Genomic DNA, 26666 nt, shown 5'->3' on the forward strand with positions numbered 1-26666 from the left:
GCTTTCATGAAAGACCAAATCTGACAGGCATACTCGTAAGGCAAAGGGAACAAGGTGGCCATGCTTCCCCCCACCATGAACATCAAGATAAGTTTGGTTCGCTGGGTCAGGTGTGACTCCAAATGGTATGAATCAGAATCACAAGAGCCCCCTTATGACTCTAGTTCTCATGCAAATGAGGAAACGACTCTCATTTGCACTTTGCAAATGAGAGTTGGTTTCTCACCACTCATTTTCTGATGTTTTCTTCATAGTTACCGGAACCTACTATCAAGTGGAAAGCGTGATTCCCAAGAAGCGGGAACCATAAGCAGTTTGGAATCGTGTTTTCTATATATGGGAATCTAGATTCCCATGTGATAAAAATCCCAATTCCCACTCATGGGAATCCCGATTCTCATCGTTGAATTTCTATTTTCATCGGAATTCCAATTCCCAAGTTGACAAATTTCAATACCTAATGTATAAAAACTCTAGTTCCTAAAAAGTTAAATAAGCAATTTAGCATGCGCTAAATTAAAAGCTTCGAGGCCATAAGAGTAGCCTTTTTCTATTCATAACCTTTTTTTCTTGTGTAAAACATTTCAACAGAAAGGGTATTTGGGTCCTTTTGCTAAACTTAAGTAGACAATTCTTCATGTGCTGAATTAGAAATTTTAAGGGCACAAAAGAGTAACCTTTTCCTATGGATATCTTTCTTTTTTGTGTAAAACTTTTCAAAAGAAATGGTATTTATTGTGAAGATGTTCATTGGAAATCGTGTCCTGCACACAAAACAGACAAGAGGAAGAAGAAGAAGAAGAGAAAGCTTGAAACAGAATAGTCGACCCTCTCTCTAGGGTGACGTCTCTTTGTATTTATATATGTGACATATTACAACATTACCCTTTTGCTAAATACGCATGTTCTATTATGTGGATCTGGATCCGGATCTTATGTGATCAAATATAATCTTAACACACCCCCTCAAACCGAGCATGGTGGAGAACCATGGACAGTTTGGACTTCAAGTGCCAATGTTGATTTGGAGTAAGAGCCTTAGTAAAAAGATTAGCTACCTGGCCTTCTCCGCAAATAAAAAGTGATTGGATTTCTTTAGCCTCTACCTATTCTCTGACAAAATGTTGATCTCCACGTGTTTTATCTTACCATGCTAAACAAGATTAGTGGAGATGGCAACAGCACTACGATTGTCACAATATAATAAGGCACTTGAGATGGGCTGATGAAGGTTGAATAGAACATGTTTAATCCATGCAACTTCAGCGGTCACAGCTGTCATAGCGCAATATTCTGCTTCAGTATTAGAGCAGGCAACAGTTTTCTGCTTGCGGTTGGCACAAGACACCAGATGGGATACACTCCATAATCGGTGACAAAACGACGGGTGGTAGGATCATGAGCCCAATCCGCATCAGAGTATGCAACAATTTTAATGGAAACAGGAGTCAAACCTGATACAGGTCTAAAATATATAAGTTCATCTGAGAGAGTACCTTTAATGTATCGAAGGATTCATTTCACAGCTTCCATAAGCTTCACTTGAGGTTTATGCATAAACTGTGAAACCTGATTCACTGAAAAAACTAGGTCGGGGCGAGTAAAAGCCAAGTACTGCAAAGCTCCAACAATGTTGCGATACTTTTCTGGCTCCAAAAAATCTGCATCATCGGAAGATGGAATGCCCAATTGAGAGTGAACAGCCATGGGAGTATGCACTGGCTTACATTCTAACATCTCGCTGCATTGTAGAATATCTCGAGTGTACTTATGTTGCGATAACACCAAATGATCTGGTTATTGGTCCACTTGTTCCCAAGAAAAAACATAGTCCTAAATCCTTCATGTGAAATTGTCGATGAAGGATAGACTTTAGTTGTTCAATTTTTGCCTCATTGTTCCCCGTAATAATGATGTCATCCACATACACTACGACAATAGTAATATCAGATTGATCATGATGAACAAAAAGAGAATAGTCACAATGGCTCCACTTAAAGCCAAGAAATCGAACCACCGTGCCAAATGTGTCAAACCAGGTTCGGGATGCATGTTTAAGACTATATATAGCCTTTTTCAACTGAAGCAGCAGAGTGCAAGTCTCCCTCTAGGTAGCCAAGTGGATGCTCCATGCATACCTCTTCGTAGAGATCGCCATGAAGAAAGGCATTCTTAACATCTGACTGAAATAAACTCCACCAATTTGAAATGGCTAAAGGTAAAACAATTCGGATTATGCCCATCTGAACCACCAGATTGAATGTCTCATCGAAGTCCAGCCCGTGCTCTTGAGTGTAACCTTTCGCGACTAACCTAGCTTTAAATCGCTCAATGATGCCATCAGCTTTTCTTTTAACCTTGTACACCCAACGACATCAAACTACATTTTTGTTTTCAGGTCTAGGCACTATTGTCCATGTGCCACATTCATGGAGTGTTTTAATTTCATCATTCATGGCATCAGTCCAACAAGTACGTTGACTGGCTTCAGAAAAGGATCTTGACGCTTGGATGTGGTCAAGAGCAGCTGCATATACCTGAAAATCTAAGGAGAAGGCTTCATAGTTGACCCACCTGTCAAGAGGGTGTTTGATTCGATTGGACGCACGAGTGGCCAAAGTTGGTTGTTGTAACGGTGCATCACGATTAATATTGGGCTGATCAGATCTGTAGCACTGCTAGAATTGCACGTACTCGAATCAAGTCACTGATTAGCAGTGGACGTCACAGGTTGACTCATCGATGCTTTATGTGGCTGGCTGGTTCTTCTGCTATATACATTATCAAAAAACTGAAATTGATGTTGTAGCTTATCAGACAGAGGTACATCTGCCGACAGTGGTGATGCAGTCTCAATAGTATTTATGTGGTTAGAAGTAGGAGAATACTTCCACATACATTCTCATGAAAGAAGACATGTCGAGAAACAATAACCTTATTGGCAGTATGATCAAAACACATGTATCCCATATTAAGACTGGATTGTACATGTATATACACGTCCAGATCTGGACCTGTATCTCTATCTTTGTAATATCGGGTCTGGACTGAAGAGTCACATACCCGACCCGATCTGGTGGTTATAAGTTCACGTTAAAGAATAGGGCACGATGATTTTGCCTAAAGAAAGGCGTGTTACCTGTTGCAGCCTTCTCCCTCCTCTCTCTTCCACCAACGTAGAAGAACCGGATACTCACAGGTGTGTGTTTCCTTTCATGGTATCAGAGCAGGGCGAGGATAAAACCCTGTTGAATCAAAACTGCTGATTTCGATCAAGGCTCCAGACTTTTCCGAGAAGAGCGAGATGATAAAGGAGAAGTTTCTAACAAACTAGTTCGCAATCCAAAGTTTACAACATGGAAAAGAAAAGATCAGGTTGTCGTGGCTTACATTACCTCTACTCTATCTCAAGAGGTATTAGTGGCAATTCCAGATGAATGTTCAACTAGAGCACTGTGGCAGATTCTAGCACAGACCTGTTCACAGATTTCAGAGGCTAGGATACTTCATTTAAAGAGAGAGTTTCAGCTCCTAAAGAAAGACAAATTATCGGTTACAGAATACATGAACAAAGTCAAGAGCATCACAGATCAATTAGCGATGGTGGGTTGTGTAATTTCTGACAAAAAAAAGTTCAACAAGCGCCGAATGGTCTTCGATTTGACTATCACAAGTTGGTCGCCTCTCTTCTATGCCTTCCTTCATTGCCTAACTTTGATGATACGCGGGCGAAACTACTGCAGTATGAAGTTACCATCAGAGGTGAGGAGCTGCTTCAAAATAGCAATCATGAGGTTCTCGTCACAGGCATGGTGGCAGGACGAGGACGTGGAGGCTTTCGAGGTGGGCGGGGACATGGAAGAGGTAATCACGGAGGTCGTGGATTACTTCCCACGCCTAACGTGTCACCTAACCCACTCCCAGGGAACCAATCATCTAGACATATACCAACGTGTTTTCAGTGTAATAAAAGGGCGCACATGAAGGTAAATTGCTGGCATAATCCGCAAAACAAAGGCAGATTTAATGGTATTGGGCTTCCACTAGAGGACAAGCAAGGAATGAAAAGGAGAATGTGAAGAATCTCTTGATTTCTGCTCTTTCTGAGTTAAGTTTTAACCAGACTGAGCAGAGAACTTGGTACATTGACTCTGGGGCTGCTGCACATGTGACAAGTGATGCTGGATCTTCTCACGAAGAAGATGCTCGTTGAAGGAAAATGACAGGAAAATATGTATGTCCTCAAGGAGTCCCCTACTGCTCGTGCTGCTCCAATAAAGTCACAGACAGTTCAGCCAGTGTCATTCAAAGATTGTTTTAGTCTGTCTCAGTGTAATAAGCCAGACATTTGGCATCGTCGTTTGGGTCATTGTAATCTTTCATTCATTGAAAGACTTGTGTCTAGTGAACTTGTTCCACAATCTAGTTTGAATAATGAGTCTGATATTTCTCTTTGTCCCAGTTGTCATTTATGTAAGAGTCATGTTTTTCCATTTCACTCAATAAATCAAAGAGCTTTTGTACCTTTTGAAATTGTCTATTCTGATGTTTGGGAACCTGTCTCACAATCTTCTTTGTCGGGTAGCTGCTATTATGTCACTTTTATTGATAGTTATTTCAGGTATACTTGGATCTATTTTATGAAACATAAATCTGAAGTGTCCAAGCTTTTTCGTGCATTTTGTGCCTTAGCAATCAATTTGCATCTCAAATCCAACATTTCCAATGTGATGGTGGGGGAGAGTATCTATCAAAAGAATTTACTTAATTTCTCCAGGATAATGAAATAAGTCACCGAATATCTTGTCCACACACACCGCAACAAAATGGTGCGGCGGAAAGAAAACACCAACATGTCGTAGAAAGTGCCTTGAGCATGATACATGGTACTCATGTCCCTTTAAGCTTGTGGACAGGAGCTTTTCATTCTGCTGTGTACGTCATAAATCGACTCCCATGAAATTGCTTGCGAACCAATCTCTTTATTTTACACTCTTTGGGATTCACCCTGATTATAATGAATTGTGAGTGTTTGGTTGTGTATGTTATGTCCATATTGACAGTTCTCAACGTGACAAGTTCCAGAACAAGGCAAGCAAGTGTAAATTTGTTGGTTATGTTGATCACTACTGAGGTTATCGTTGCTACGATCCTACTGCTCATCGAATCAAAGTCTCACGGAATGTTGTGTTTGATGAGACTCATACCGAGAGCCCAGGAAGGGTAGAAGAACACGACGTGGATGATGACGGTTATCAGTCGTGGCTTGCTGTTGAGGTATTCGATCAAATGGTCACACACGATACTTCCTCATGTCATTCTATACAGGTTGAACAGAATAAAATCGATGTGTGTTTACAAAGGGAAGAATCAGCAAATACCCAGGACACTATGACTACCGTTTCAGATGTTACCAAGTTCCAAGGAGTTGTCTATGTACGGCGGAATAAAGATAATGCTCAGCGAACTGATGTGTAACCTAGAAGACCTGAGAGGATTCGTCATCCTATTGAAAGATGGGTTAGTTATAACAACTTCTCTACGGACTTACAACTGTTCATCTCCCAAATTGAAAAACAGGATGAACCTATTAGCTTTGCACAAGCATGTATGTCACTTAAATGGGTTGAAGCCATGAATGAGGAAACGAAAGCCTTACATGAGTGTGGAACTTGGGAAATTGTTCTTAAACCATCAGACAAAAATGTTGTAGGGTCTAAATGGGTCTATAAAATAAAGTATAAACCCGATGGATCCATTGAACGCTACAAGGCAAGGTTGGTGGCAAACGATTTCACCCAAGAACATAGGCAAGATTACGATGAGACTTTTAGTCTTGTGGTCAAGAATGGGAACTATTCAATTAATTTTGTCTTTGTCGATTCAGTATGGATGGACTCTTAGCTTGATGTCAAAAATGCATTTCTACATGGTAGCCTGAAAGAAGGGGTGTACATGGAACAACCCTCTGGTTATGCAGAATACAGCCCCAGCACATATGTTTGCAAACTATGAAGAGTCATCTATGGGTTAAAGAGGGCTTCTCATTCTTGGTTTGACAGTTTTTCCCTTGAAGTTCAGCGATACAGTTTCATTTGTTCCCACCTCGATCATTCATTGTTTATCTTCTCTGATCGTCAGGTACGAACCTTGATTCTTATATATGTGGATGACATTATTATTATTGGAAATTGAGATAAACACATAGAAGCCACCAAGGACTTACTAAGTCGACAGTTTAAAATGAAAGATTTGGGAGTCTTGCGTTATTTCTTGGGAGTTGAAGTGGATAGACATAATGGATCTCTTTCATTAACTCAACACAAATACACCTTGGATCTATTGGAAAAGGCAGGCATGACAGATTGTAAACCATTATCCACTCCTAGTGTATTAAATCACAAGCTCAGTTCTCAAGATGGGAACCATATAAAGACTCCAGGCAATATCGTAGTCTCGTTGGTATGCTTCAATACCTCACCTTCACCAGACCAGACATTGTGTATGATGTGAACCAAGTGTCACAATTCATGCATGACCCACGAATAGAGCATATGAATGTAGTTAAGAGAATTCTTTGTTGACCCACGAACAGAGCATATGAATGTTGTTAAGAGAATTCTTCGCTATTTAAAAGGAACTCTTGGAGATGGTCTAATTTATAATCGGTCCAAGTTCAAAGGAGAGCGACATCGAGTGGATGTTTACACAGATGCAGATTGGACTGGAGATCCAGATGACAGACGATCAATTGCTAGATATTGTGTTTTTCTTGATGGGAACTTGATAGCATGGAGTAGCAGGAAACAGCGTGTGGTTGCACGATCCAGCACAGAAGATGAGTACCGGTTTATGGCGGCTGCTACAGCAAAAGCTACATGGCTGAGATATCTTTTGACTGAGATTGGAGAATCTATTATGCCCACTAATCTCTTTTGTGATAATCAGAGTGCCACACAAATTGCCTTCAACCATATTCATCACAGTCGCACCAAACATATAGAGATTGATCAACACTTCGTTCGACAAAAGATCGAAGATAGAGAGGTTGAGCTAGCCTATGTTCCCACGGCTGATCAAGTAGCAGATTCGTTTATTAAGGGACTTACCAACATCCACTTTTGGTTTTTGAAGAACAAGTTGTTCATGGTACAAAACCATGCACAACTTGAGGGAGACTATTAAGACAGGATTGTACATGTATATACGGGTCCAGATCAGGATCCGTATCTCTATCTTTGTAAAATCGAGTCTGGACTGAAGAGTCACAGACCCGACCCGATCTGGTGGTTATAAGTTCACGTTAAAGAATAGGGCACGATGATTTTGCCTAAAGAAAGGTGTTACCTCTTGCAGCCTTCTCCCTCTCTCTTCCACCAACGTAGAAGAACCGGATACTCACAAGTGCGTGTTTCCTTTCATCCCATGTATTCATCATCGTAGTCGATGAATTGACACATAGTTGCCCGAGGGAACAATTTATCTAGTAAAGAACCAGCAATATGCACAAAATAACGCAAGGCATATGCCCATAGCCAGGAATAATTGGGATGAATACTATGCAACAAAGAATAAGAAGATTCACCTTCAAGATTATACAAAGGCATTCTATTGATTAAATAAATTACAATATGAAATGCCTCGAACCATAAACCAGCCTTGAGATTGGCATCATACATCATGGTTAGGGTTGTTTCCACAATATGGCGATGTTTGTGTTCCGCAACTCAACTCATGTTGAATCTCATTATCATGTAAAAATTGTGTGGATTTGTTTGAAATATATTCACCACCACCATCACTCAAGGATTTTTTGAGAAAATTGAGTTTCGACATATAATTTGAATCCAAAAAAAATTACAAAGACCTGGTCCTTGGATTTTAGAAAATATATACAAGATAAACAAGTAAAGTCATCCACAAAAATCACATAATATCTAGATTTGGTCAAAGACATAATAGAGGAAGGTCCCCAAACATAGGAATGAATAAGTTCAAATGGAAAAGAAGCTCATTTATCATATCTGGAAAATGGAAGTTCATGACTATCACAAATAAGGCAACTAACACAAAATAAGAGAAGTTTTTTTCTTTGACATCAATTAAACCTTTATTACATAAGAGACTAAGAAAACTTGAATTACAATAGCCTAATCTATGGTGCCAAACATCAACTCTATGATGAACTATCGAACTTGGTAATGACGCAAACAATGAATGACCAACTAACGACGACGAATACTTGAGAGCTTCATCCAGGACATAAAGGTTCCTACATCTTCCCTTAGCGAGATTTTTTTGTATATTAGGGACAAGGAAAGTATTGGACAGAGAAAGAGGACCATTGTTGGTGGGAACAATGGTTGTGCCTACGTGACTGATGTGATGGTGTTTACCATCTCCCGTAATCATATTTTCATTACCACGATAAGGTTCAATATGAGAGAGAGTACCTGAATCTCCTGTAACATGTTGCACTGCCCCGGAATCTATAAACCATCCATAGAGTAAAGATGTTGAAGATTACCAACAGGATTGTGATTCTACTGAGTATTAAGTTGCCCAAAACTAGCACTGAGTGCCTACTGCCTCCAAATCTTGTGAACTCACAATTGAAGGAGAAGAGAAATTAGATGGTGCACGTATAAAATTCACTGGAGACCATGGACTAGGACCAGCCAAGGGAGAAACTAAAGGAGGTGCAGCTGCAAGTGCCCAAAAATGGGCCGGAATAGGCATAATAGGTGGTCGATACATCGGAACATACCGCCAATAGCAATTAAAACAAGTGTGATCTTTCTTGCTGCACATCTGGCATATTATATTTGCTTGATTGGAAGGAAAAGAAGGTATAGGCAAGATACCCATTCCACGTCCACCAAAATTACGTCCACAGCCATGTCCTTTTCCTCGAGAGGAGTTAAAATTCTATGCAGAAATCATAACTTCGTGAGTCACCTCATCCTTCGGAGATGCAAATGATATATTAAATATGGTTTCATGCTCCAGCAATATGATTCTTAGCTTATCGAACGGTGGACAGTGCACAGTGCTTGTATAAATGGTGATGAACATGTATTTTAATCCAAGTCCTCTGACTATTTTGGTGCATATATCTTCATCGGACACGGTGATTTTATGGCAGGAAGCTGGTCTATGAGAATCTTAACCTTGTTGAGATACTCAACAAGATTGGAATCACCCTTTTTTAGATATGAAAACTCTACTTTTAATTGAAAAACTTTTGGGGTGGAGATCTCATTATATCACTTATGAAGAATGTTCCATGACTTCTTCGCGGGAATTCCTGATGAAATATGTAGCAGAACCTCACGAAAAAAAATAGTTGTAATAAAGGTTACAGTAGATTGGTCCTGTTTCTGCCATGCAACGAACTCTGGATTCCAGACCATAGTGGTTGAGACTTTCTCTGAACTCCCATCCTACACTAAAACTGTTTGGGAAACAAATTCCAAAGGCAGAGGAATTGACCCATCGAGATGCCCTATTAAATCATGGTTGCAAAGAAACGGAATAATTTATTTCATCCAGGTAATGAAATTGAAAGAATCGAGTTTCTCAGTAACCAAATGACTGAGAAAAGAAGCTTTAATGGCGGCCATTAGATTAGAGCAGGAAATTTAGAAGAGAATGTAGAAATGGAAGAAGAATGAAAGAAAAAAGTTTTAAAAAAAATTTAGAAGAAAGATGCACTGGGTTCTTGATCAAGATTAGGTTGTCTCGTTTTTTTTAGACAGCAAGGAATTAAAGTTTAGAAATCAGAGATACCTAGATTCAATTAAAGTATTCAGAAATATACATACACATATACATATGATTATGCATATATATGTATATGTATATGAAATGATATTATAAAGAACAATACATGATTTGAAAAAAAAAATGTTCAGATCTAGTCAGATTCAGAAAATGTGATGTAAAAAAAATGTTATTCAGATTTGGTCAGACTCAGAAATGGCTTAGATCATGTCAGATATGCCCTAACGTGATCAAGAAAAGATCTGAGATGAAAGATCACTGATCAGATCTATTTGAGAGAAGAAAAAAAAGATGTGGACAGATCTGATTTGGTTCAGATCTGAGGAAATAACTAAGAAGAAAATAGGGAAATCAGATCTGACCTGACCCAGATATGATGTCAGATTAGATGCGATGAGAGTTTTTTTTTATTTTCGACCAAATCTGGATTGATTCAGATTTGACGTCATGAATTTGAAACCCACAAAGGGCATTCTTTACCATAAGGTCGAAGTTGGATGTACACCCCGGTAAGCACGGGGACACGTCAAGGATTTTACAAACCAAAGGCCAGCCAATGGGGGAAGGGGGTGGGGTTTCCCTTGGCCTAGCCAAAGAAAAAGCTCTTGACCGAGCTTCCTTCTCCCTCTCCACTATGTCCTTCACTTTATAAAGGCAAGTTGCACATCTCTTATTGTTTAAATTAAAGGTATCATATAATAGTTGATTTATCTTAGTTGAAGTTTCTTAGAATTGTAAAATATGTGATAAATACACATTAATTGCTGTGCAAAATCTTTTATTGTTTCAATGTTTTGTATCCAACTCTAAAATATACTTATGAACTTGCAGTTTTTGAAAGTTTTGCACTTTTATTGATTGTATGTGTGTTATTTAGTTATTCTATTAAATGATTTTAGATAGTTTTCCAATAAGATGATATAGTTGTCAATTGTAGATGTTGTCTTAATTATTCATTGACATACTTCCTTTTTCCTCAACGAATTTCATTACTTGAAAGTTTTCTTACATCCATAATTTTACCATTATTTCCCATAATTTCTTATATTGCTTTCTAAATGATTTCCCCTATCATTTCCTACTTGTTTCCTGTTTCCTAAATCCTCCAAAAATTTGGATTGATCGCTTCTCGATTCCAATTCCCGTACCGCTCCCCATTTTCAGGTCCTGTTCTAGCAACTATGGTTGGTTTGGTTAGCCAATGCTAATGAGATTCACTCTCATCTGCAAGAGGTCTGAATCTCATGAGACATTACCAAACATGCTCCAAATGAAAGAGGAAGCTTAACAAGACGTGCATGGAAACTATAAAATCTTGCCCAAACTCAACGCACCTGTTTAATCAAAAACAGGCTAAATAGTACAAATACTGGCTGCTTGCAGTCACATGAAACGAGGATTATACCAGGACATAGATGGAGTTTGGCCTCCTTATGAACTCTAGACAAATATACATAATATGGAACCTCCCCTATTATATAGAATTGTTCAAATGAAGATTCAAGCTTCAAAGAGACTGCAAAGTCTAGCCACACTGACGTCTTTGCATCTTTCCTCACACATCAAATGCTTAATCTTTTACCCCCCATTTGCTTCCATCATTAATCAACTTCCAGACCATAAAAAAGAAACCAGTATCGTTTTCATCAGCAAGATGCAACTAGAGACTAGCACCTTTAAGATGATCTATGGTATCCTTAATTTCCAACAATTGAAGATGAGAGGATCATTATTCTTTGTCCTATATCTTCATCATGGATTTGGTGAATCTCGTCAAGAAAGATGATAGCATACTTGTAAACAAGGGCAGACCCTTATGGCAATAATTTCCATAACAAATAAAATAGGGCTGGTATTACCTTGGCTTTCAAGGTGCAAACCTAAAACATGGAAACACCCCATTAACCTTCAAGCAAAGACTGGATCAGTACATTACCATATAACTTTAGCGATACTGGTACAAAATTTTCAAGAGTCATGAAATCACAAATCCTAAAGTTTATCAAATTCACAAGGTAAACAGTTTTGAAAACAATTGAACATAAGTTTCCAGCAAGGCCAAAAATACCAGGAGCCAAAAAACAATAGAAGCCTTCCACCTATGAGATATGAAAAAGGCAATGCAAAAACAAAAAGCAGAACATATGAAAAGGAACAGATACAATAAGAGACATACCAGCACAAGTTATTGAATAGTAATAATAATTTTAGCACATGTCTATTTAACAGAACATACCTGACATAATGGCAAAAAGAAGCCCTTAAAAAATGCTCCTGGTTTATAGAGTGACTTTTTCCATGATTGATAAAGAGCAAAATGCAGTCGGTTATTCTTCAGAATGTCATTCCTAACTCGTGGGAGTAACACTAAATTATAAAAACGTTGTGCTCTTTTGACACTCAAATTTGACGAGAAAATTCTTGTTGCTTGATACATTGCATTTGGTGACCATTTCTCAGGTTCTGTCAGGTACAGCACATCTTCCCAAAGTGAAAGCGAAGGAACAACCTTGAATGCTTTTGGAAGTTTGCCAGTCATATACCTGCTAAGTAGCTTGCCAACTCTGCAAACAATGAATTTCCTTGTTGCAAGAAACACAAGAAAGACTAGGAATAATGAATAAGTTATAGGAAAGAAACTGATACCCCTTGTACAGATCGATAATGCTGCTATCTAAATGAGGGAGTGGTCGAGCTTCTGAAATATGCCAGACAATAGACTTCTATCAGTTAACAAGAAACTGAATAACAAACACAGCATAAAATATCACAATTATAAGATACTAACTTGATAACCCCTAACATACTGTAGCAACATAGCGTGCATAAGAATATAGACTTGCCACATAAAATTTTCCATTTGTTGAATAAACTTTAAAATGCTACAAAATGTAACAGTTCAAAAAATCAAAACCTCTCTAATTGTGTAAAAGTGATATAAGTGAACATGATTCCTATCTTTGACCATCTAGAATCCCCGAAAACATATGCCCCTATTGCAATCAGAAAAGCACTCACAAATCAATATTAACGCCAAAGTGTCAAAATAAAATTTCAGTCCTATAAAAGGAAACTGAAAATGTTCAAATGACAATGCATGCTAGAAAAAGGAAAGCATTCTCATTTTAGCTCCTACTGGTTATATCTAAGGTTTTCACAATTACTATGGAGTACAGTCACAAATATTGATGGTTTTCTGAAAATCTCATGAATTTATCACGAGATTTTAAAAAATTGATACAATCCCAAAAAAACACGATATTGTCAATTATTGCCTATTTTGAAAATATTGCATTTTTATCATGAAAACATCACATTACTAACACGATATTTATTATTTTTTTAGCTTTTTATTTTAATTTTTTTTCTTATATTTACATATATGTCAATAATTTTTCAGGATTTCCTGAAAGCAAGTTTCTGCAATTTATCACGAGATTTTCCTTTGCCAAGAAATGTGGAGAATGTTTCCCCTTTTAATTGATTAGATTAGGTTTCAGCTCAACATGTGTAACGACCCCAACTCGTACCCTTGAAAAAATGACAATTTTTTTAAACAAGTGCGGAAACAATCCTGGAGACCTGGGCCTTTACAATTAAACACAACTACCACCACAAGGGATCTTATAATCATCTTTCATACCAAATCAAATCAAACTTTATTTATTCAAATATAAAGAGTTTGAGACATAATTAATTAAAAGTAAAGAAAGCAAAAAGAAAGAGCCCCAACCAAAGAACCTCGTATGGTCCCCCTGTGACTCTTCTCAAAAGCAAGTCCTCTCCACTAGGCATCTGAGGCTGCGAAAAACACAAAAAGTAGGGTGTCAGAATCCAAAGAATTCAGTGTATGAATCCCTCTAATGAATCAAACAAGTAAAAAGAACATAAATAAGATTGACGCAATATTTTTGATGGACATAAATATAACACATTCATAATTCAAATAATCATTCATATGATAGAGAACAATTATTAAGCATTAGGGAACATTTAATAACAATAGAGATCACAATTTAAACATTTAAGACATTTAACATGCACTAAAAAACAACATCATGCATTCACCAATATACATCACAGTTAACGGAACAAGTAAATATGTATGATCTAATGCGTAGCAGGAATATGCACAATTTCAGTGCAATGCATGAACAAATTATTATCTTTCATCATAGTTTTAATTTCATATGCATGTCCATATTAAATGCACACAGTTTAAGTCATCTTTTTAATTATCATTGCCCGCGGATACTCAAAACGAGTAAGAATTCTCGAGGTCAAGTAGGGTTCCCAGGTTAACCTAGCACACAAGTTGTATTTTTGGATTCCAAACATAGCCATCGACCGATATCAGAAATCAACACCATCCATCGGAACATTGGAAATCAACAACCAATGTCGGGACACTATAGAAATCAACAATAATGTCACTTTTCTCGGTATACCAAAACAACAGCTGTGTCTACACACCACCCCCAGGCAAAGCGGCAGACTCTACTTAAAACCGTGACCAGGATAAGAACCTCAATATCGGGTTAAGGGACAACAACAACGCACACAAAGTTTTAGCATCCTTACGATTTTCCCAAAACCGCAATATCCAAGACACACACTAAAGAAGGGAAATCAAGGAAACGTAGATTACACTGTTCTTTAATTTCTTTTTATCTCGTTATTAATTCATATCTTTTAATTTGCAATTCAACATAAAAAATTAATAACATAAGCTTGTAAATCAACATGCAAAGCTCTTCACGGGACCACAACTTGTGGCAACATGTAACAGTGCAATAAGACAATAATAACACATTTTGATTTTTTGCAATGCATTTAACAATTAAAACAAAGAGCAACACATGCTCAAGGCTCACACAACCCGGGATGATTCATTTGATCATCGATGCATTCATATGCAAAAATCCTCAATCGCATGCCACTATGCATTACTTTCACATGCTCTTCAATGCACATTCATGTATGCAAACTTTTAAGATGTGCATGAAACAATAAATTCATAAGCATATGCATGAGTGCACATGTATCCAGGTTAAATACATGCATGTACTCGTGAATCAATCACACATATTCATGTCCAAAACATTATTTCATTTAATGCATGTACTCGTGTCATATGCAAGCTTTCACCCATGAATCTATTCACTTATAACATGTAAATGCTTATGGAGACATGCATATGAAACATAAACAAAAATTTAGGAATTGCATATGACCACAAGATGCACATGTAACTAGCATTGCATTTGCACATTAATCATGCATAGTGAATCAATCATAAGCATGTGAAATCAACATATAGCATGCACATAGCCAAAGCATTCATACGGGCTAAAACGGGAATTTTAACACCCTCAACACAATTAAAATTCTCTTTTTTTCAATACACTTCACCCAGCCGACCCAGTCGGCTGGGTCTGGCACACAACCAAACCCCCACCCAGCCGACCCAGTCAACTGGGGGCTGACGCCCATGGCTCAACCGATTGTAGGTCGGCTGGGCCCCACTGTTTTAAAACCTATTTTTTTTAGCAAAATGCAGCCCAACGCCCAGCCGACCCAGTCGACCACTCAACCTAGAACACTTTTTTTTATAAAAGTTGTTGTCAGATGTGCCCGTAAACAAGGTTTAAAGCTTTAAGTGCTTATGTGTATGCTCAAATACATTTAATCACGCATGCACTAACAGATTTGCCATACAATAAAAAAAATGTGCCTCTGGCGTCTGGGCACTCACGCACAACCGCTTGAAATCCGGATCGGTTGACTAAAGCTCCTCGATCCAATCTAAAATCTCTGACCGCGCCTGCATCCCAGCACAAAGGATGTGCCCTGAGTCATCGGAAAAAGTTTGTCATTTGACGAACTCCTCAACCTAATTCCAACTGTGCCCTATCAGACTGGCGGCCATCACCGACACCTTCCTGCTAAGCGCGTCTGCCACCACATTCGCTTTACCGAGATGGTAAGCGATGGAGAAGTCATAGTCCTTCAAAAACTCTAACCACTTACGCTGCCTCAAATTTAGATCACGCTGAGTGAATATGTACTTGAGGCTCTTGTGATCGGACATGACCTCAAACTGCTCCTCGTAAATGTAGTGCGCCAAATCTTCAACGCGAAGACCATTGTTGTCAACTCCAAGTCATGTGTGAGGCAATTCTTCTCATACACCTTCAGCTGCCGAGAAACGTACGTGATAACCTTCTCGTGCTGCATAAGGACACAACCTAGTATGGTTCCCGAAGCATCATTGTACACAACGAATCCACCCGTCTCAGAAGGCAACATCAACACCAGGGTTGTAGTCAACCTCTTCTTCAGCTCCTAGAAGCTTTCCTCACGCCGAAATGACCACTCAAACTTCACTGCTTTCTGCAATAATCAAGTCATCAGGGCAGCTATACGCGAGAAGTCCTGGATGAATCGACGGTAGTAGCCCACCAATCCCAAGAAACTTCTAATGTCAGACACCGTCTTCGGCTATTCCCATGACAAAACGGCTTCCACCTTGGCAGGATCTACCTCAACGCCCTTTTCAGAAATCACATGGCCGAGAAACATCACTCTATCGGTCCATAACTCGCACTTAGAGAACTTCGCATAAAGTTGATGCTCTCTCAGTGTTTGTAATACGATCCAAAGATGCCCTCGGTGCTCTTCCACGCTTTTCGAGTATATAAGAATGGCATCGATGAACACAATGACAAAAGAATCCAGCCATAAACTAAAAAATTGATTCATAAGGTCCATAAACGTTGCAGGGGCATTGGTGAGTCCAAAATACATCACCAGGAACTCATAATGCCCGAATATGGACCTGAACACAGTCTTCAGAATATCCTTCGTCTTATCATCAACTGATGGTAACCGGAACGAAGGTCGATCTTCGAGAACACCTTTGCCTTTCATAGCTAGTCGAATAAATCATCGGTCTTAGGCAAGGAGTACTTGTTCTTCACCGTCACTTGATTTAACATGTGGTAATCGATACAAAGCCGCATCAAACCATCATTCTTCTTAACAAAGAGGATCGGTGCACCCCAGGGAGATACACTCGGCCTGATAAAACCTTTGTCAAGAAGCTCTTGCAACTGCTTCTTCAGCTCCACAAGTTTAGCAGGTGTCATGTGATACGGAGCTCGAGAAACTAGTGTCATACCAGGCACTAATTCGATCGAGAATTCAATCTCTCTATGTAGTGGCAATCCAGGCACGTCCTCAGGAAAGACGTCTGGGAACTCACGAACAACGTCTACCTGATCCAAGGGTGTCTCTTGATTGTCCTGCACAGACACACTGGCCAAGAACACCATACAACCCTACTTGTGGTACTTTGAAATCTTCAAAGTTGAAACAATCTTCACCTCGCTTACCGGTCTCGTCGAATCAAATAACAATGCAGACAAATTGGGACATTCCAAAAGGACCTTCTTGCCCCGACACTGGAGGGTAGCATTATGTCTAGACAACTAGACCATACCCAAAATGACATCATAAAACGTCATATCTAGTATAACCAAGTCGACAGACAATTCATGCCTCTGATCACCACACAGACTGCAATAAAGTACTTCCCACAAGAAGAGGATACACCCATAGGTGACATCACATCGAGAGTCTTATCAAGGCTAGATGGAACCAAATCAAGCAGATTTGCAAACGACGAGGCTATAAAACTGTGAGTAGCGCCAGAGTCAAACATAACAAGTGTGTAATGATCTGCAACTAGAAAGATACATTTGATCAGATCAGGCTGATTGTCCTGTGCGGTTGTTGTAGCAGCGTAGACTCGTCCATTTGTCCTTCGTTGTCCCTGTTGTTGTTGTTATGTCTGTTGATGTTATCCTCCCTAACCCGTCGGCCTGTTCGGACAATACGTCGCAATGTGCCCAGGTTGTTGGCACTGGTAGCATACTCCTTTGAACAAAGGACAAGAGCCTTGAGGATAGCTCTTGTTGCACTAACGGCACACAATTGGGGCCTTCCCCTGTTGTTGCTGCCTCTACTGGGGTCGACCTTGCTGGGTTCCTTGCTGAGTCCACTGCCTCTTACCCCTGTGTCTTGACGCTCGCAGGTGTGTTCTTCCTAGCATGCTCGTAGAACCACCTCAATTGTCGCCTCTCCGCTGCGACCCATCGCTGAGAGTGGTAGGTCGACTCATCATTACACGGACTCAAAGCCCGTCCTTCAGCCCGCGAACGTACTCGACCGCCCTTGCCTTGTCACTGTTGAACAGGTTCGGGCAGCACCTCTCCAAGCTCCTGAATTTGGTGGTGTAGTCCACCAAACTCATGCCTCCCTGGGTCAGATCCAGGAACTTTTGTTGCATCCGCTTTCGCGCATAGGTGAGAAAGTACGCGTCCAAAAATTCTTCTCTCAAGACCTCCCAGAGAATCTCGTCCACTCCATCATACTTGACCCTCTGCAAGGTGTCCCACCACTTTTTGGCATCGCCCTTCAGACGGTACGTGCCAAAAGCGATCTTCCTATCCTCGGGGACAGGTAGGACATCGAATGCCCACTCGATCTCCTCAACCCAGCTCTTTGCTGCCTTTGGGTTTGTCTTTCCTGCGAAAGTTGGCGGATCCAACTTCAGGAATTTCTCTTAGGAAACCCCACCGAGGTTCGGGACAACCTCGAGAGGATGGATGCAGGTGGCTGCCTACGCCGCCTATGCTGCCTGAGCCGTCTGTGCCGCCATTGCCTCAGTCAGGGTGTAGAGGGCATTCATCATGGAGTTCATCTGCTCCTGCCAGTCCGCGGGAGCACCAGAAGAGGTTGAAGTGCGAGTACAGTAATACGCCTATCACAAAAAGATTTAAAAGTTAACCCTGACAGATCCTGCCCTCTTAGGATTGATCTCGTACATTTACCATAATTACAATTATTACACGCACATCAACATTTCTTGGTTTATATCACAAAATTAGGAATCAAATCATGAATGCATAAGAGATTTGCATACTTTCATAAAGGTACTTCATAGCCATACTAGTGAAGGAGACTCCTCTAGAGTATAAGGCATGACTTGTTGGCATCCTTGGACATGGCTCACTTACCAAAAAGAGAATTTTGGTACAAAAGATGATAAAATATAAGATTTTGTGTTGGGCTCTGATACCAAACCTGTAACGACCCCAACTCGTACTCTTGAAAAAATGGCAAAAATTTTTTTAACAAGTGCGAAAACAATCTGAGAGACCGGGGCCTTTACAGTTAAACACAACTACCACCATAAGGGATCTTATACTCATCTTTCATACCAAACCAAATCAAACCAAACTTTATTTATTCAAATGTAAAGAGTCTGAGATATAATTAATTAAAAGTAAAGAAAGCAAAAAGAAAGAGTCACGTTGTCCAAAGAATCTGCCATGTAGTCGTGTGGTCCCCTCGTGACTCTTCTCAGAAGCAAGTCCTCTCCACTAGGCATCTGAGGCTGCGAAAAACACAAAAAGTAGGGTGTCAGAATCCAAAGAATCCTGCGTACGAGTCTCTCTAATGAATCAAACAAGTAAAAAGTATATAAATAAGATTCATGCAATATTTTTGAGGAACATAAATATAACACATTCATAATTCAAATAATCATGTGATAGGGAACAATTATTAAGCATGAAAAAATATTTAATAACAGATATCACAATTTAAGTATTTAAGACATTTAACATGCACTAAGGAATAACATCATGCATTCACCAATATATATCACAGTTAACGAAACAAGTAAATATGCATCATCTAATGCATAGCAAAAATATGCACGATTTTAGTGCAATGCATGAATAAATCATCTTTCATCATAGTTTTCTTTTCATATGCATGTTCCTATTAAATGCACACAGTTTAAGTTTATCTTTTTAATTATCATTTTCTGCGGATACTCAAAACGGGTAAGAATTCTCGAGGTCAAGTAGGGTTCATAGGGTAACTTAGCACACAAGTTATATTTTATTACTGGGTTCCAAACTTAGCTCTCGACCGATATCAGGAATCAACAGCATTCATCGAAACATTGAAAATCAACAACCAATGTCGGGACACTATGAAAATCAACAACCATAATGTTATTTTTCTTAGTATACCAAAACAAGAGCTATTTCTACACACCACTGCTAGGGAAAGTGACAGATTCTACCTAAAACCGTAGTCAGGAGAAGAACTTCAATATCGGGTTAAGGGGCAGCAACAACGCACACGGAGTTTTAGTATCCTCACGGTTTCCCCAAAACCACAATATTTTGAACTCTAACACTAAAGAAGGGACATCAAGGAAACGTAGATTACATTGTTCTTTAATTTCTTTTTATCTCGTTATTAATTCATATCTTTTAATTTGCAATTCAACATGCAAAATTAATAACATAAGCTTGCAAATCAACATGCAAAGCTCTTCACGGGACCACAACCCGTGGCAAATTGGAACAGTGCAATAGGACAATAATAACACATTTTGATTTTTTTCAATGCATTTAACAACTAAAACAAAGAGCAACACGTGCTCAAGGCTCACACAGCCTGAGATGATCTATTTGATCATCGATGCATTCATATGCAAAAATCCTCAATAGCATGCTACTATGCATTACTTTCACATGCTCTTCAATACACATTCATGTATGCAAACTTTTAAGATGTGCATGAAACAATAAATTCATAAACATATACATGAGTGCACACATATCCATACACATATTCATGTCCAAAACATTATTTCATTTAATGCATGTACTCGTGTCATATGAAAGCTTTCACTCATGAATCTATTCACTTATAACATGTAAATGCTTATACAGACATGGATACGCAACATAATCAAAAATTTAGGAATTGCACATGCCCACAAGATGCACATGTAACTAGCATTGCATTTGCACATTAATCGTGCATAGTGAATCAATCATAAGCATGTGAAATCAACTTCTAGTGTGCACATATCCAAAGCATTCATACGGGCAAAAACTGGAATTTTAACACCCTCAACACACAATTAAAATTCTTTTTTTTTCAATACACTTGACCCAACCGACCCAGTCGACTGGGTCTGGCACGCAGCCAAACCCCACCCAGCCGACCCAGTCAGCTGGGTCAGTGCCTCAGCCCAGTCCACCCAGTCGGCTAGGCGCTGACACCCATGGCTCAGCCGACTGTAGGCCGGCTGGGCCCCCACTGTTTTAAAACCTGTTTTTTTTTAGCAAAATACAGCCCAGCGCCCAGCCGATTGGTCAGCCCAGGCCCGCTGTATCCAAATAATTCAGTTTTTTTTTGTTCGGGAAACCACCAGCCCAGGCCGAGTGGCTGGCCTGGCAGGGACAGCCAGGCCTGCACCAGCCCAGCCACTCGGCTGGGCTGAGCAGGACCCAGGTCGGTCCCCGCTGAACCACTCAACCCAGAACATTTTTTTTATAAAAGTTGCTATCATATGTGCCTATATGTAAACAGGGTTTAAAGCTTTAAGTGCTTATGTGTATGCTCAAATACACTTAATCATGCATGCACTAACAGATTTGCCATACAATAAAAAAACATACGCATATGGATTCTTGCATTCAAGATTTCGTGTGCATCCATAACAGCAAATTTGACATGGAACATGTAACGATGTAAGTGGGTCCTTCATGAGCAAGAACCAAAACAAAATTTCTGTTTTTAACAAGTGCATCCACTAGTACAGAAATTGTTTCGGAGCACTGACACCTTAGATTAGTGGCTTCCCCCCCCCCCCCCCCCCACACACACACACACACACACATATATATATATATATATATATATATATATATATATATATATATATCACCAAAATAAATTCCGAAAACAATGCTAATACATTAATTTTAACCATGGATCTTAGAGTAAATAGTCAAGTTTACTCTCTCTCATGGATTTTTATCGAAAATATTGCATGGAATACAAATCCATGCTCTTTGTCTCATCCGAAACAAGAGAAGAACCTGTACCATGAATCTAAAATGAAGAAAACGATGGTAGAAGGTGGATGGATGGCTGAAGAAGATTGAATCTCTACTTTTTCTTCTTCTTCCTCGCTTTTCCCCTCTCTTTCTCTTTCTCTCTCTCTTCTCTTTCTTCCCTTTCTTTTTCTCTCTCTTCTCTCTTATTTTATTTGTTTTGTTATATATAAAGGGTGAGAGGGGGTGACCCCCCCCCTTCTCCAGCCCTCTTTAGATGGCTGGAGAAGGGAGTTTCCAAAATTGAAACTTTCCCTTGTTTTCAAAATTTATTTTTTTAAACTCCTCAAAAGTTGACTTTTCAAAATTTTATAAAAAAACAACTCTTAGTCTTCTCAAACCTTCTTAGATGTTTCTAGTTAAGTCTAGGGCCTTTACCAAGGGTCCTAAACAAACATTAAAATAAATTTTCGGAATTAAATTAATTAATTATTTATTTATTTATTTATTAAATATTAAATAAATTTTCAGAAGTTTCCAAAAATTACCAAATCAACCTAGGAGGCTTCTTAACATTAATAAACCCCAATTTAAAGGTCTTTAACGAATTTAAAGTTGGAAATTGTTGGGCATTGGATCTAGATCCGGATCCAAGATCCAAATCCAACTCAAAATTTCAAATGGGTCTTGGGCTGGATCATATCCAGATTAATATGGGTCTTGGATAGAGTCCAAATCCATATTAATTTGGATCCAATTCATCAGATCCAGTCCGATCCAAGTTCGGATCTGAACTGACAAACTGCTCAATTTTTGAAAAAATGTGATTTTCGGGTCCACCGTAGTCTGAATCGAAGAAAATAAAATATTGTTACGCTCATAATTTCGAGACGCATCTAACGATATATAACTCGAAATTCGCCCAAAAATAACCCTAATTTCGCTTGAATTTAAAGTTCAAAAATAAAACTTTTTCTCACATTTCGATTGGCTCATTTAGACCTAGTTAATGAGACCTGGGTCAAACCCGAACTCAAAAGCATTGATCTAAAATCGAGGTTCAAACGATTTTTCTCCCAGACTTAGCCAAATTTTCGAGAATCTCAAATTTAACTATGTGTGAAAAATACGTGACATTACAACATGGCACTCTTTGGCATGTCTAGGAATAGATTTTGGGACTCTATGACTACATATTTGGGAAGCAGTATGAGGCGTGTGAACAGCACTACTTTCATCAGGAAAACGAATAAAAAAGAGGCAGCACATTTATGATCCTTACATACTAAAATACTCGGAAAGAAAAGTAGATGTTCATCAAAAGCAACATGTCAAGATATATGAAGCCGCTTGCATATAGGTTTAGAACAAGGTTGTCAAACTAGGAAGCGGAAGCGAGAAACAATACGGGAAGTGGAAGCAAGCGATGCATTTGAAAATGTATAGGAAGCGGGAAGCGAGGAATAAAAAAAGAAATATAAGAATTGAATGGGAATTGAAATAGAATGCAAATAAAAACTAACATAGAAGTGATTACTCTTAAATTTCATGATTTTTTAGTATAAGAATTAAATTTTTAACAAAATCTAAAAATGATGACTGCCAATTTAGAGAAAGCACATGAAAGTGAGAAGTATGAGAGAAAACACAAAAAACATGAAAAGTAGAGTGAGAAAACATATAAGAAGAATAGATGAAGCATGTGGAAAGCATAGGAGAAGCATGGGATAATCGATATTCTCATCAAGTTTCGAAAGTGAGGAGTATCGTGCTTCTGAAGAGAGTTTCTGGAAACTAGACTTCTCACTTATCTAAGAAGCTTCTGGTAACTCTGGTTCAGAACACTTATAGTATTTTCGATGATCATGATATCCAAGAAAACAACACTTGTCTAACTTGGCTAACAACTTGTCTATCCCATTTGGAGGAAGCAAAACAAAGCCAGTACGTCCAAAAACTCTACGCAAAGAATAATCTAGATGAATGTAAGTATAATCATTCAAATGAAGTACATTTAGACAAAGGAACATATCACAATCTATAAATGATATATTCTGTTGTGCAAACCGCCTCAACCCAAATTTCATGAAGAGCTAAGGCTGAAAGAAGCATAGCTTGTGCCATCTCAAGAATACTCGTATTTTTTCATTCTGAAACAACAGTTTGCTTCAGTTTGTACAGATAATTGATGGATCACAAATTTTGACTTAAGGCAGTCACAAAAATGCTACCGATGAACACTTAACCAGAATCAAAATGAAGGATCATAATCTTGGTACCAAATTGTGTCTCTACATAACTATAGGAGTTAATAAACACATCATACAACTCATTTCTTTAGGTTATGAAATAAATCCAAGTGTACTGAGAATAGTCAGCCACAAAAATCACAAGATACCGTGTCCCTTTCTTTGAGACCGCAGGTATAGGCCCCCACACATCTGTCTGTACAATATCAAATGAGGGTGCAGAGGACTCGCTCCTGCTAAAGGGTAGGGGATGACGTTTTGCAAGTTTACAACCCTCACAAAACATAATCCTATCAGAAACCTTCAACTATCCTGACAATCACATCATGATCATCCCTTACAAAGGAACAACAGAATCCTTTCAGTTTTGAGCAAAGAGTGGACAGGAGATGGTGGACTGTTTATATGCATTTGACAGAAAAGAAAAATCACTGAAGGCACCTAATGAGCAGCACGCGACCCGAATGGCACCCAAGAATTCGGTGGGTACCGTAGAAATAAAAAAACAGCATGCATTTTACTTGCCTGTCCAATAAGCACAAAGATTAAATCTGCCAAAGGCGGAAAATGTTTTGTTGATTCAGGCACCACAAATTAAGCTGCCGTCATTCAGGCAAGTTTTAGGATATAATTCCACATTGTGGAAGGGAAGTTGCATTGCTGCAGAAGTAACATATTGTCTCATTTGAACTAAACTACACCTAAAAAGCTAAAACTCACAATGAAAGATAAAACTAACTAGAACTTTCTTTCATACAACGGAACCTAAAAGTCTTAACAGAAAACAGAAAAGAAAGGACGCACCAGAGGCAACTTGGGCATCTTTTTCCTTGATTCTTTCGATGATGATATCGGCCAAAGTGCGTTGAGGGCCAGCATCTTTCGACATGAACGCAGCCAACACCCTTTCGTCCTCCTCGTCAATCACCTAAATGAAGGAATTTCACATTGAAACAGATACCCTCAACTATCAGTAACCCAGAAAAGAAAATCCCACCAGAAGAGGATAATTTGATGAACAACGTACTTGATATCCATCATACTGGCTTTGCGTATCAGAAAACAAATCACTGCCTTCGTCGTCGTCATCAGCATCACCATCAGAATCTCGCGGAGCAGTTGCCGCGGCCGCGGCCGCCGAGAAAGCGTCACGGGCACGCGCAGACCCGGTTTTCTGTGCTTCTTCCTCGGCGAGGATTTCCTTCTGCTGGTTCATGGCTTCCTCCAGGATCCTGGAGCTCAACTTGGGTTCAAGATACTGTTTTTTCACATCACAAGGACCGAAGAAAAGGTTGGTAGTTGGATTAGTGGAAAGAAGGGTTAAGGAAAAGGGGGTGAGAAGGGGAGGGCGTTGTTGGGTTGATCTTTGCCTCGTTTTCTTCGCCATCTGCTTCCTCCTCTTCATGGCGGCGGTGGTGCTTGTGCTTGGGAGGATAAGAGGGTCTCTTGGAGGAGGAAGAAGGCTCTGATGACGCATGCTGATGCTCCTTTCTTCTCTTGCCCGCCATTGCTGCTGCTGCTGCTGCTTCCCTCGCTCTCTCTCTCTCTTTCGGTGTTGGCTGCAACTTTGTTAGGGTTGCGTGGAAAGTGTCAATGGATCGTGTCTGACCCTAACCCGACCCGTACCAAACCCTATAGGGTCAGGTGATAAAAGGAGGAGTCCTGATTAGAATCGGGGTCAGACTCAAAGAGTCCGATCGATATATGATATGGTTTGTGAAATTTCATACCATACTCGGACCCCACCCGAGTTTCAATGAAGATCAGTAAATTTTCAATGTAAAGATTACAAAAAATATTATTTTAGGGGGTATAATGGTTTTTCTTATAGTTGATCCAATTGGATCTGAGACCGAACACAGTACCAGCACCTCGAATCAGATTCAGGATCGATCCTACTTGGGTCTGAACCAGATTCGTTGACACCCCTAGGCGGAAAGGTGAAAGTGGGTTGGATATGGGGCCAAACGATTGGGTAGGTCTGTGTTACTATTTCCAGGATACAACTGGTCGGATATGGGTCAGGTCCAGCTATACTCTACACTGCATCTAGAAGTTCTGAGGGGGGTGCAAATGGATCTGAAATAATCGGGTATCCAATCTGTATATCTGATTGTTTCTGGATTCGGATCTTTATAATAGGACTTGAATATGGGATTGGACTTGGTATATGTGATTTCTTTCGTATTCAGATCCGGATCAAATCTGATTAGATTTTTTTTTTTTTTGCACGTAGAAAGAGCATAGTTATTCTGGATTCAGACTCAACCTGACCATCTGGGTCCATTTTGGATCAAGATTTAGATATGGATTTATATCATGCATCCACATATTTGAATCCAACAGAATCCATCACATGCCAGATAAGAGTATGTTTGACGGCATGTCCCACACGTCATGCGGGACAAAAAACCCAAAAAGTGCACATTTTGTTAACAAACGTGGGATGCGACGAATGCGCGGAACACCATCCATCGCATTCATTATATACTGTTATTTACATTCCATACACCGAGAGGGTGGTGTATGTTCGCCCCCGATGATTCACTGAATCCCACGTCTGTGTTCGGGGCTTTGAATGAGCACCACGTATACAAGCACATGGGGCTCGTATTCCCGTGTATGTTGACATAACTTTGCATCGGACTCTGGTGTTGTTGCAAAGACTTAAGTACCCTTTCTTGCTATTCTTCTCATAAAGTGA

The 26666-nt window shown here is 39.4% G+C and overlaps 1 protein-coding gene across 2 annotated transcripts in view; it reads right to left on the reverse strand.

Moving 5' to 3' along the window:
- Window positions 1-25518, reverse strand: part of LOC149822416 (bystin-like) — a 33174-nt gene extending 7656 nt beyond the window's left edge. For both annotated transcript variants that reach the window (XR_016425983.1, XM_089980855.1), the window contains exons 1-5: window positions 25333-25518; window positions 24990-25220; window positions 24767-24890; window positions 12430-12481; window positions 12020-12347 (exon numbers count right to left, since the gene is read on the reverse strand). Coding sequence is in view for 1 of the 2 variants with exons in the window: in XM_089980855.1 (XP_089836981.1) it covers window positions 12020-12347; window positions 12430-12481; window positions 24767-24890; window positions 24990-25220; window positions 25333-25470 (873 nt within the window). In the remaining variant the exon portion in view is untranslated. The remainder of the gene's footprint in view (window positions 1-12019; window positions 12348-12429; window positions 12482-24766; window positions 24891-24989; window positions 25221-25332) is intronic.
- Between the last annotated feature and the right edge of the window lie 1148 nt (window positions 25519-26666).

This window comes from Nuphar pumila, chromosome 11 (assembly GCF_984573655.1).
Source record: "Nuphar pumila chromosome 11, dmNupPumi1.hap1.1, whole genome shotgun sequence".
NCBI lineage: Eukaryota > Viridiplantae > Streptophyta > Magnoliopsida > Nymphaeales > Nymphaeaceae > Nuphar > Nuphar pumila.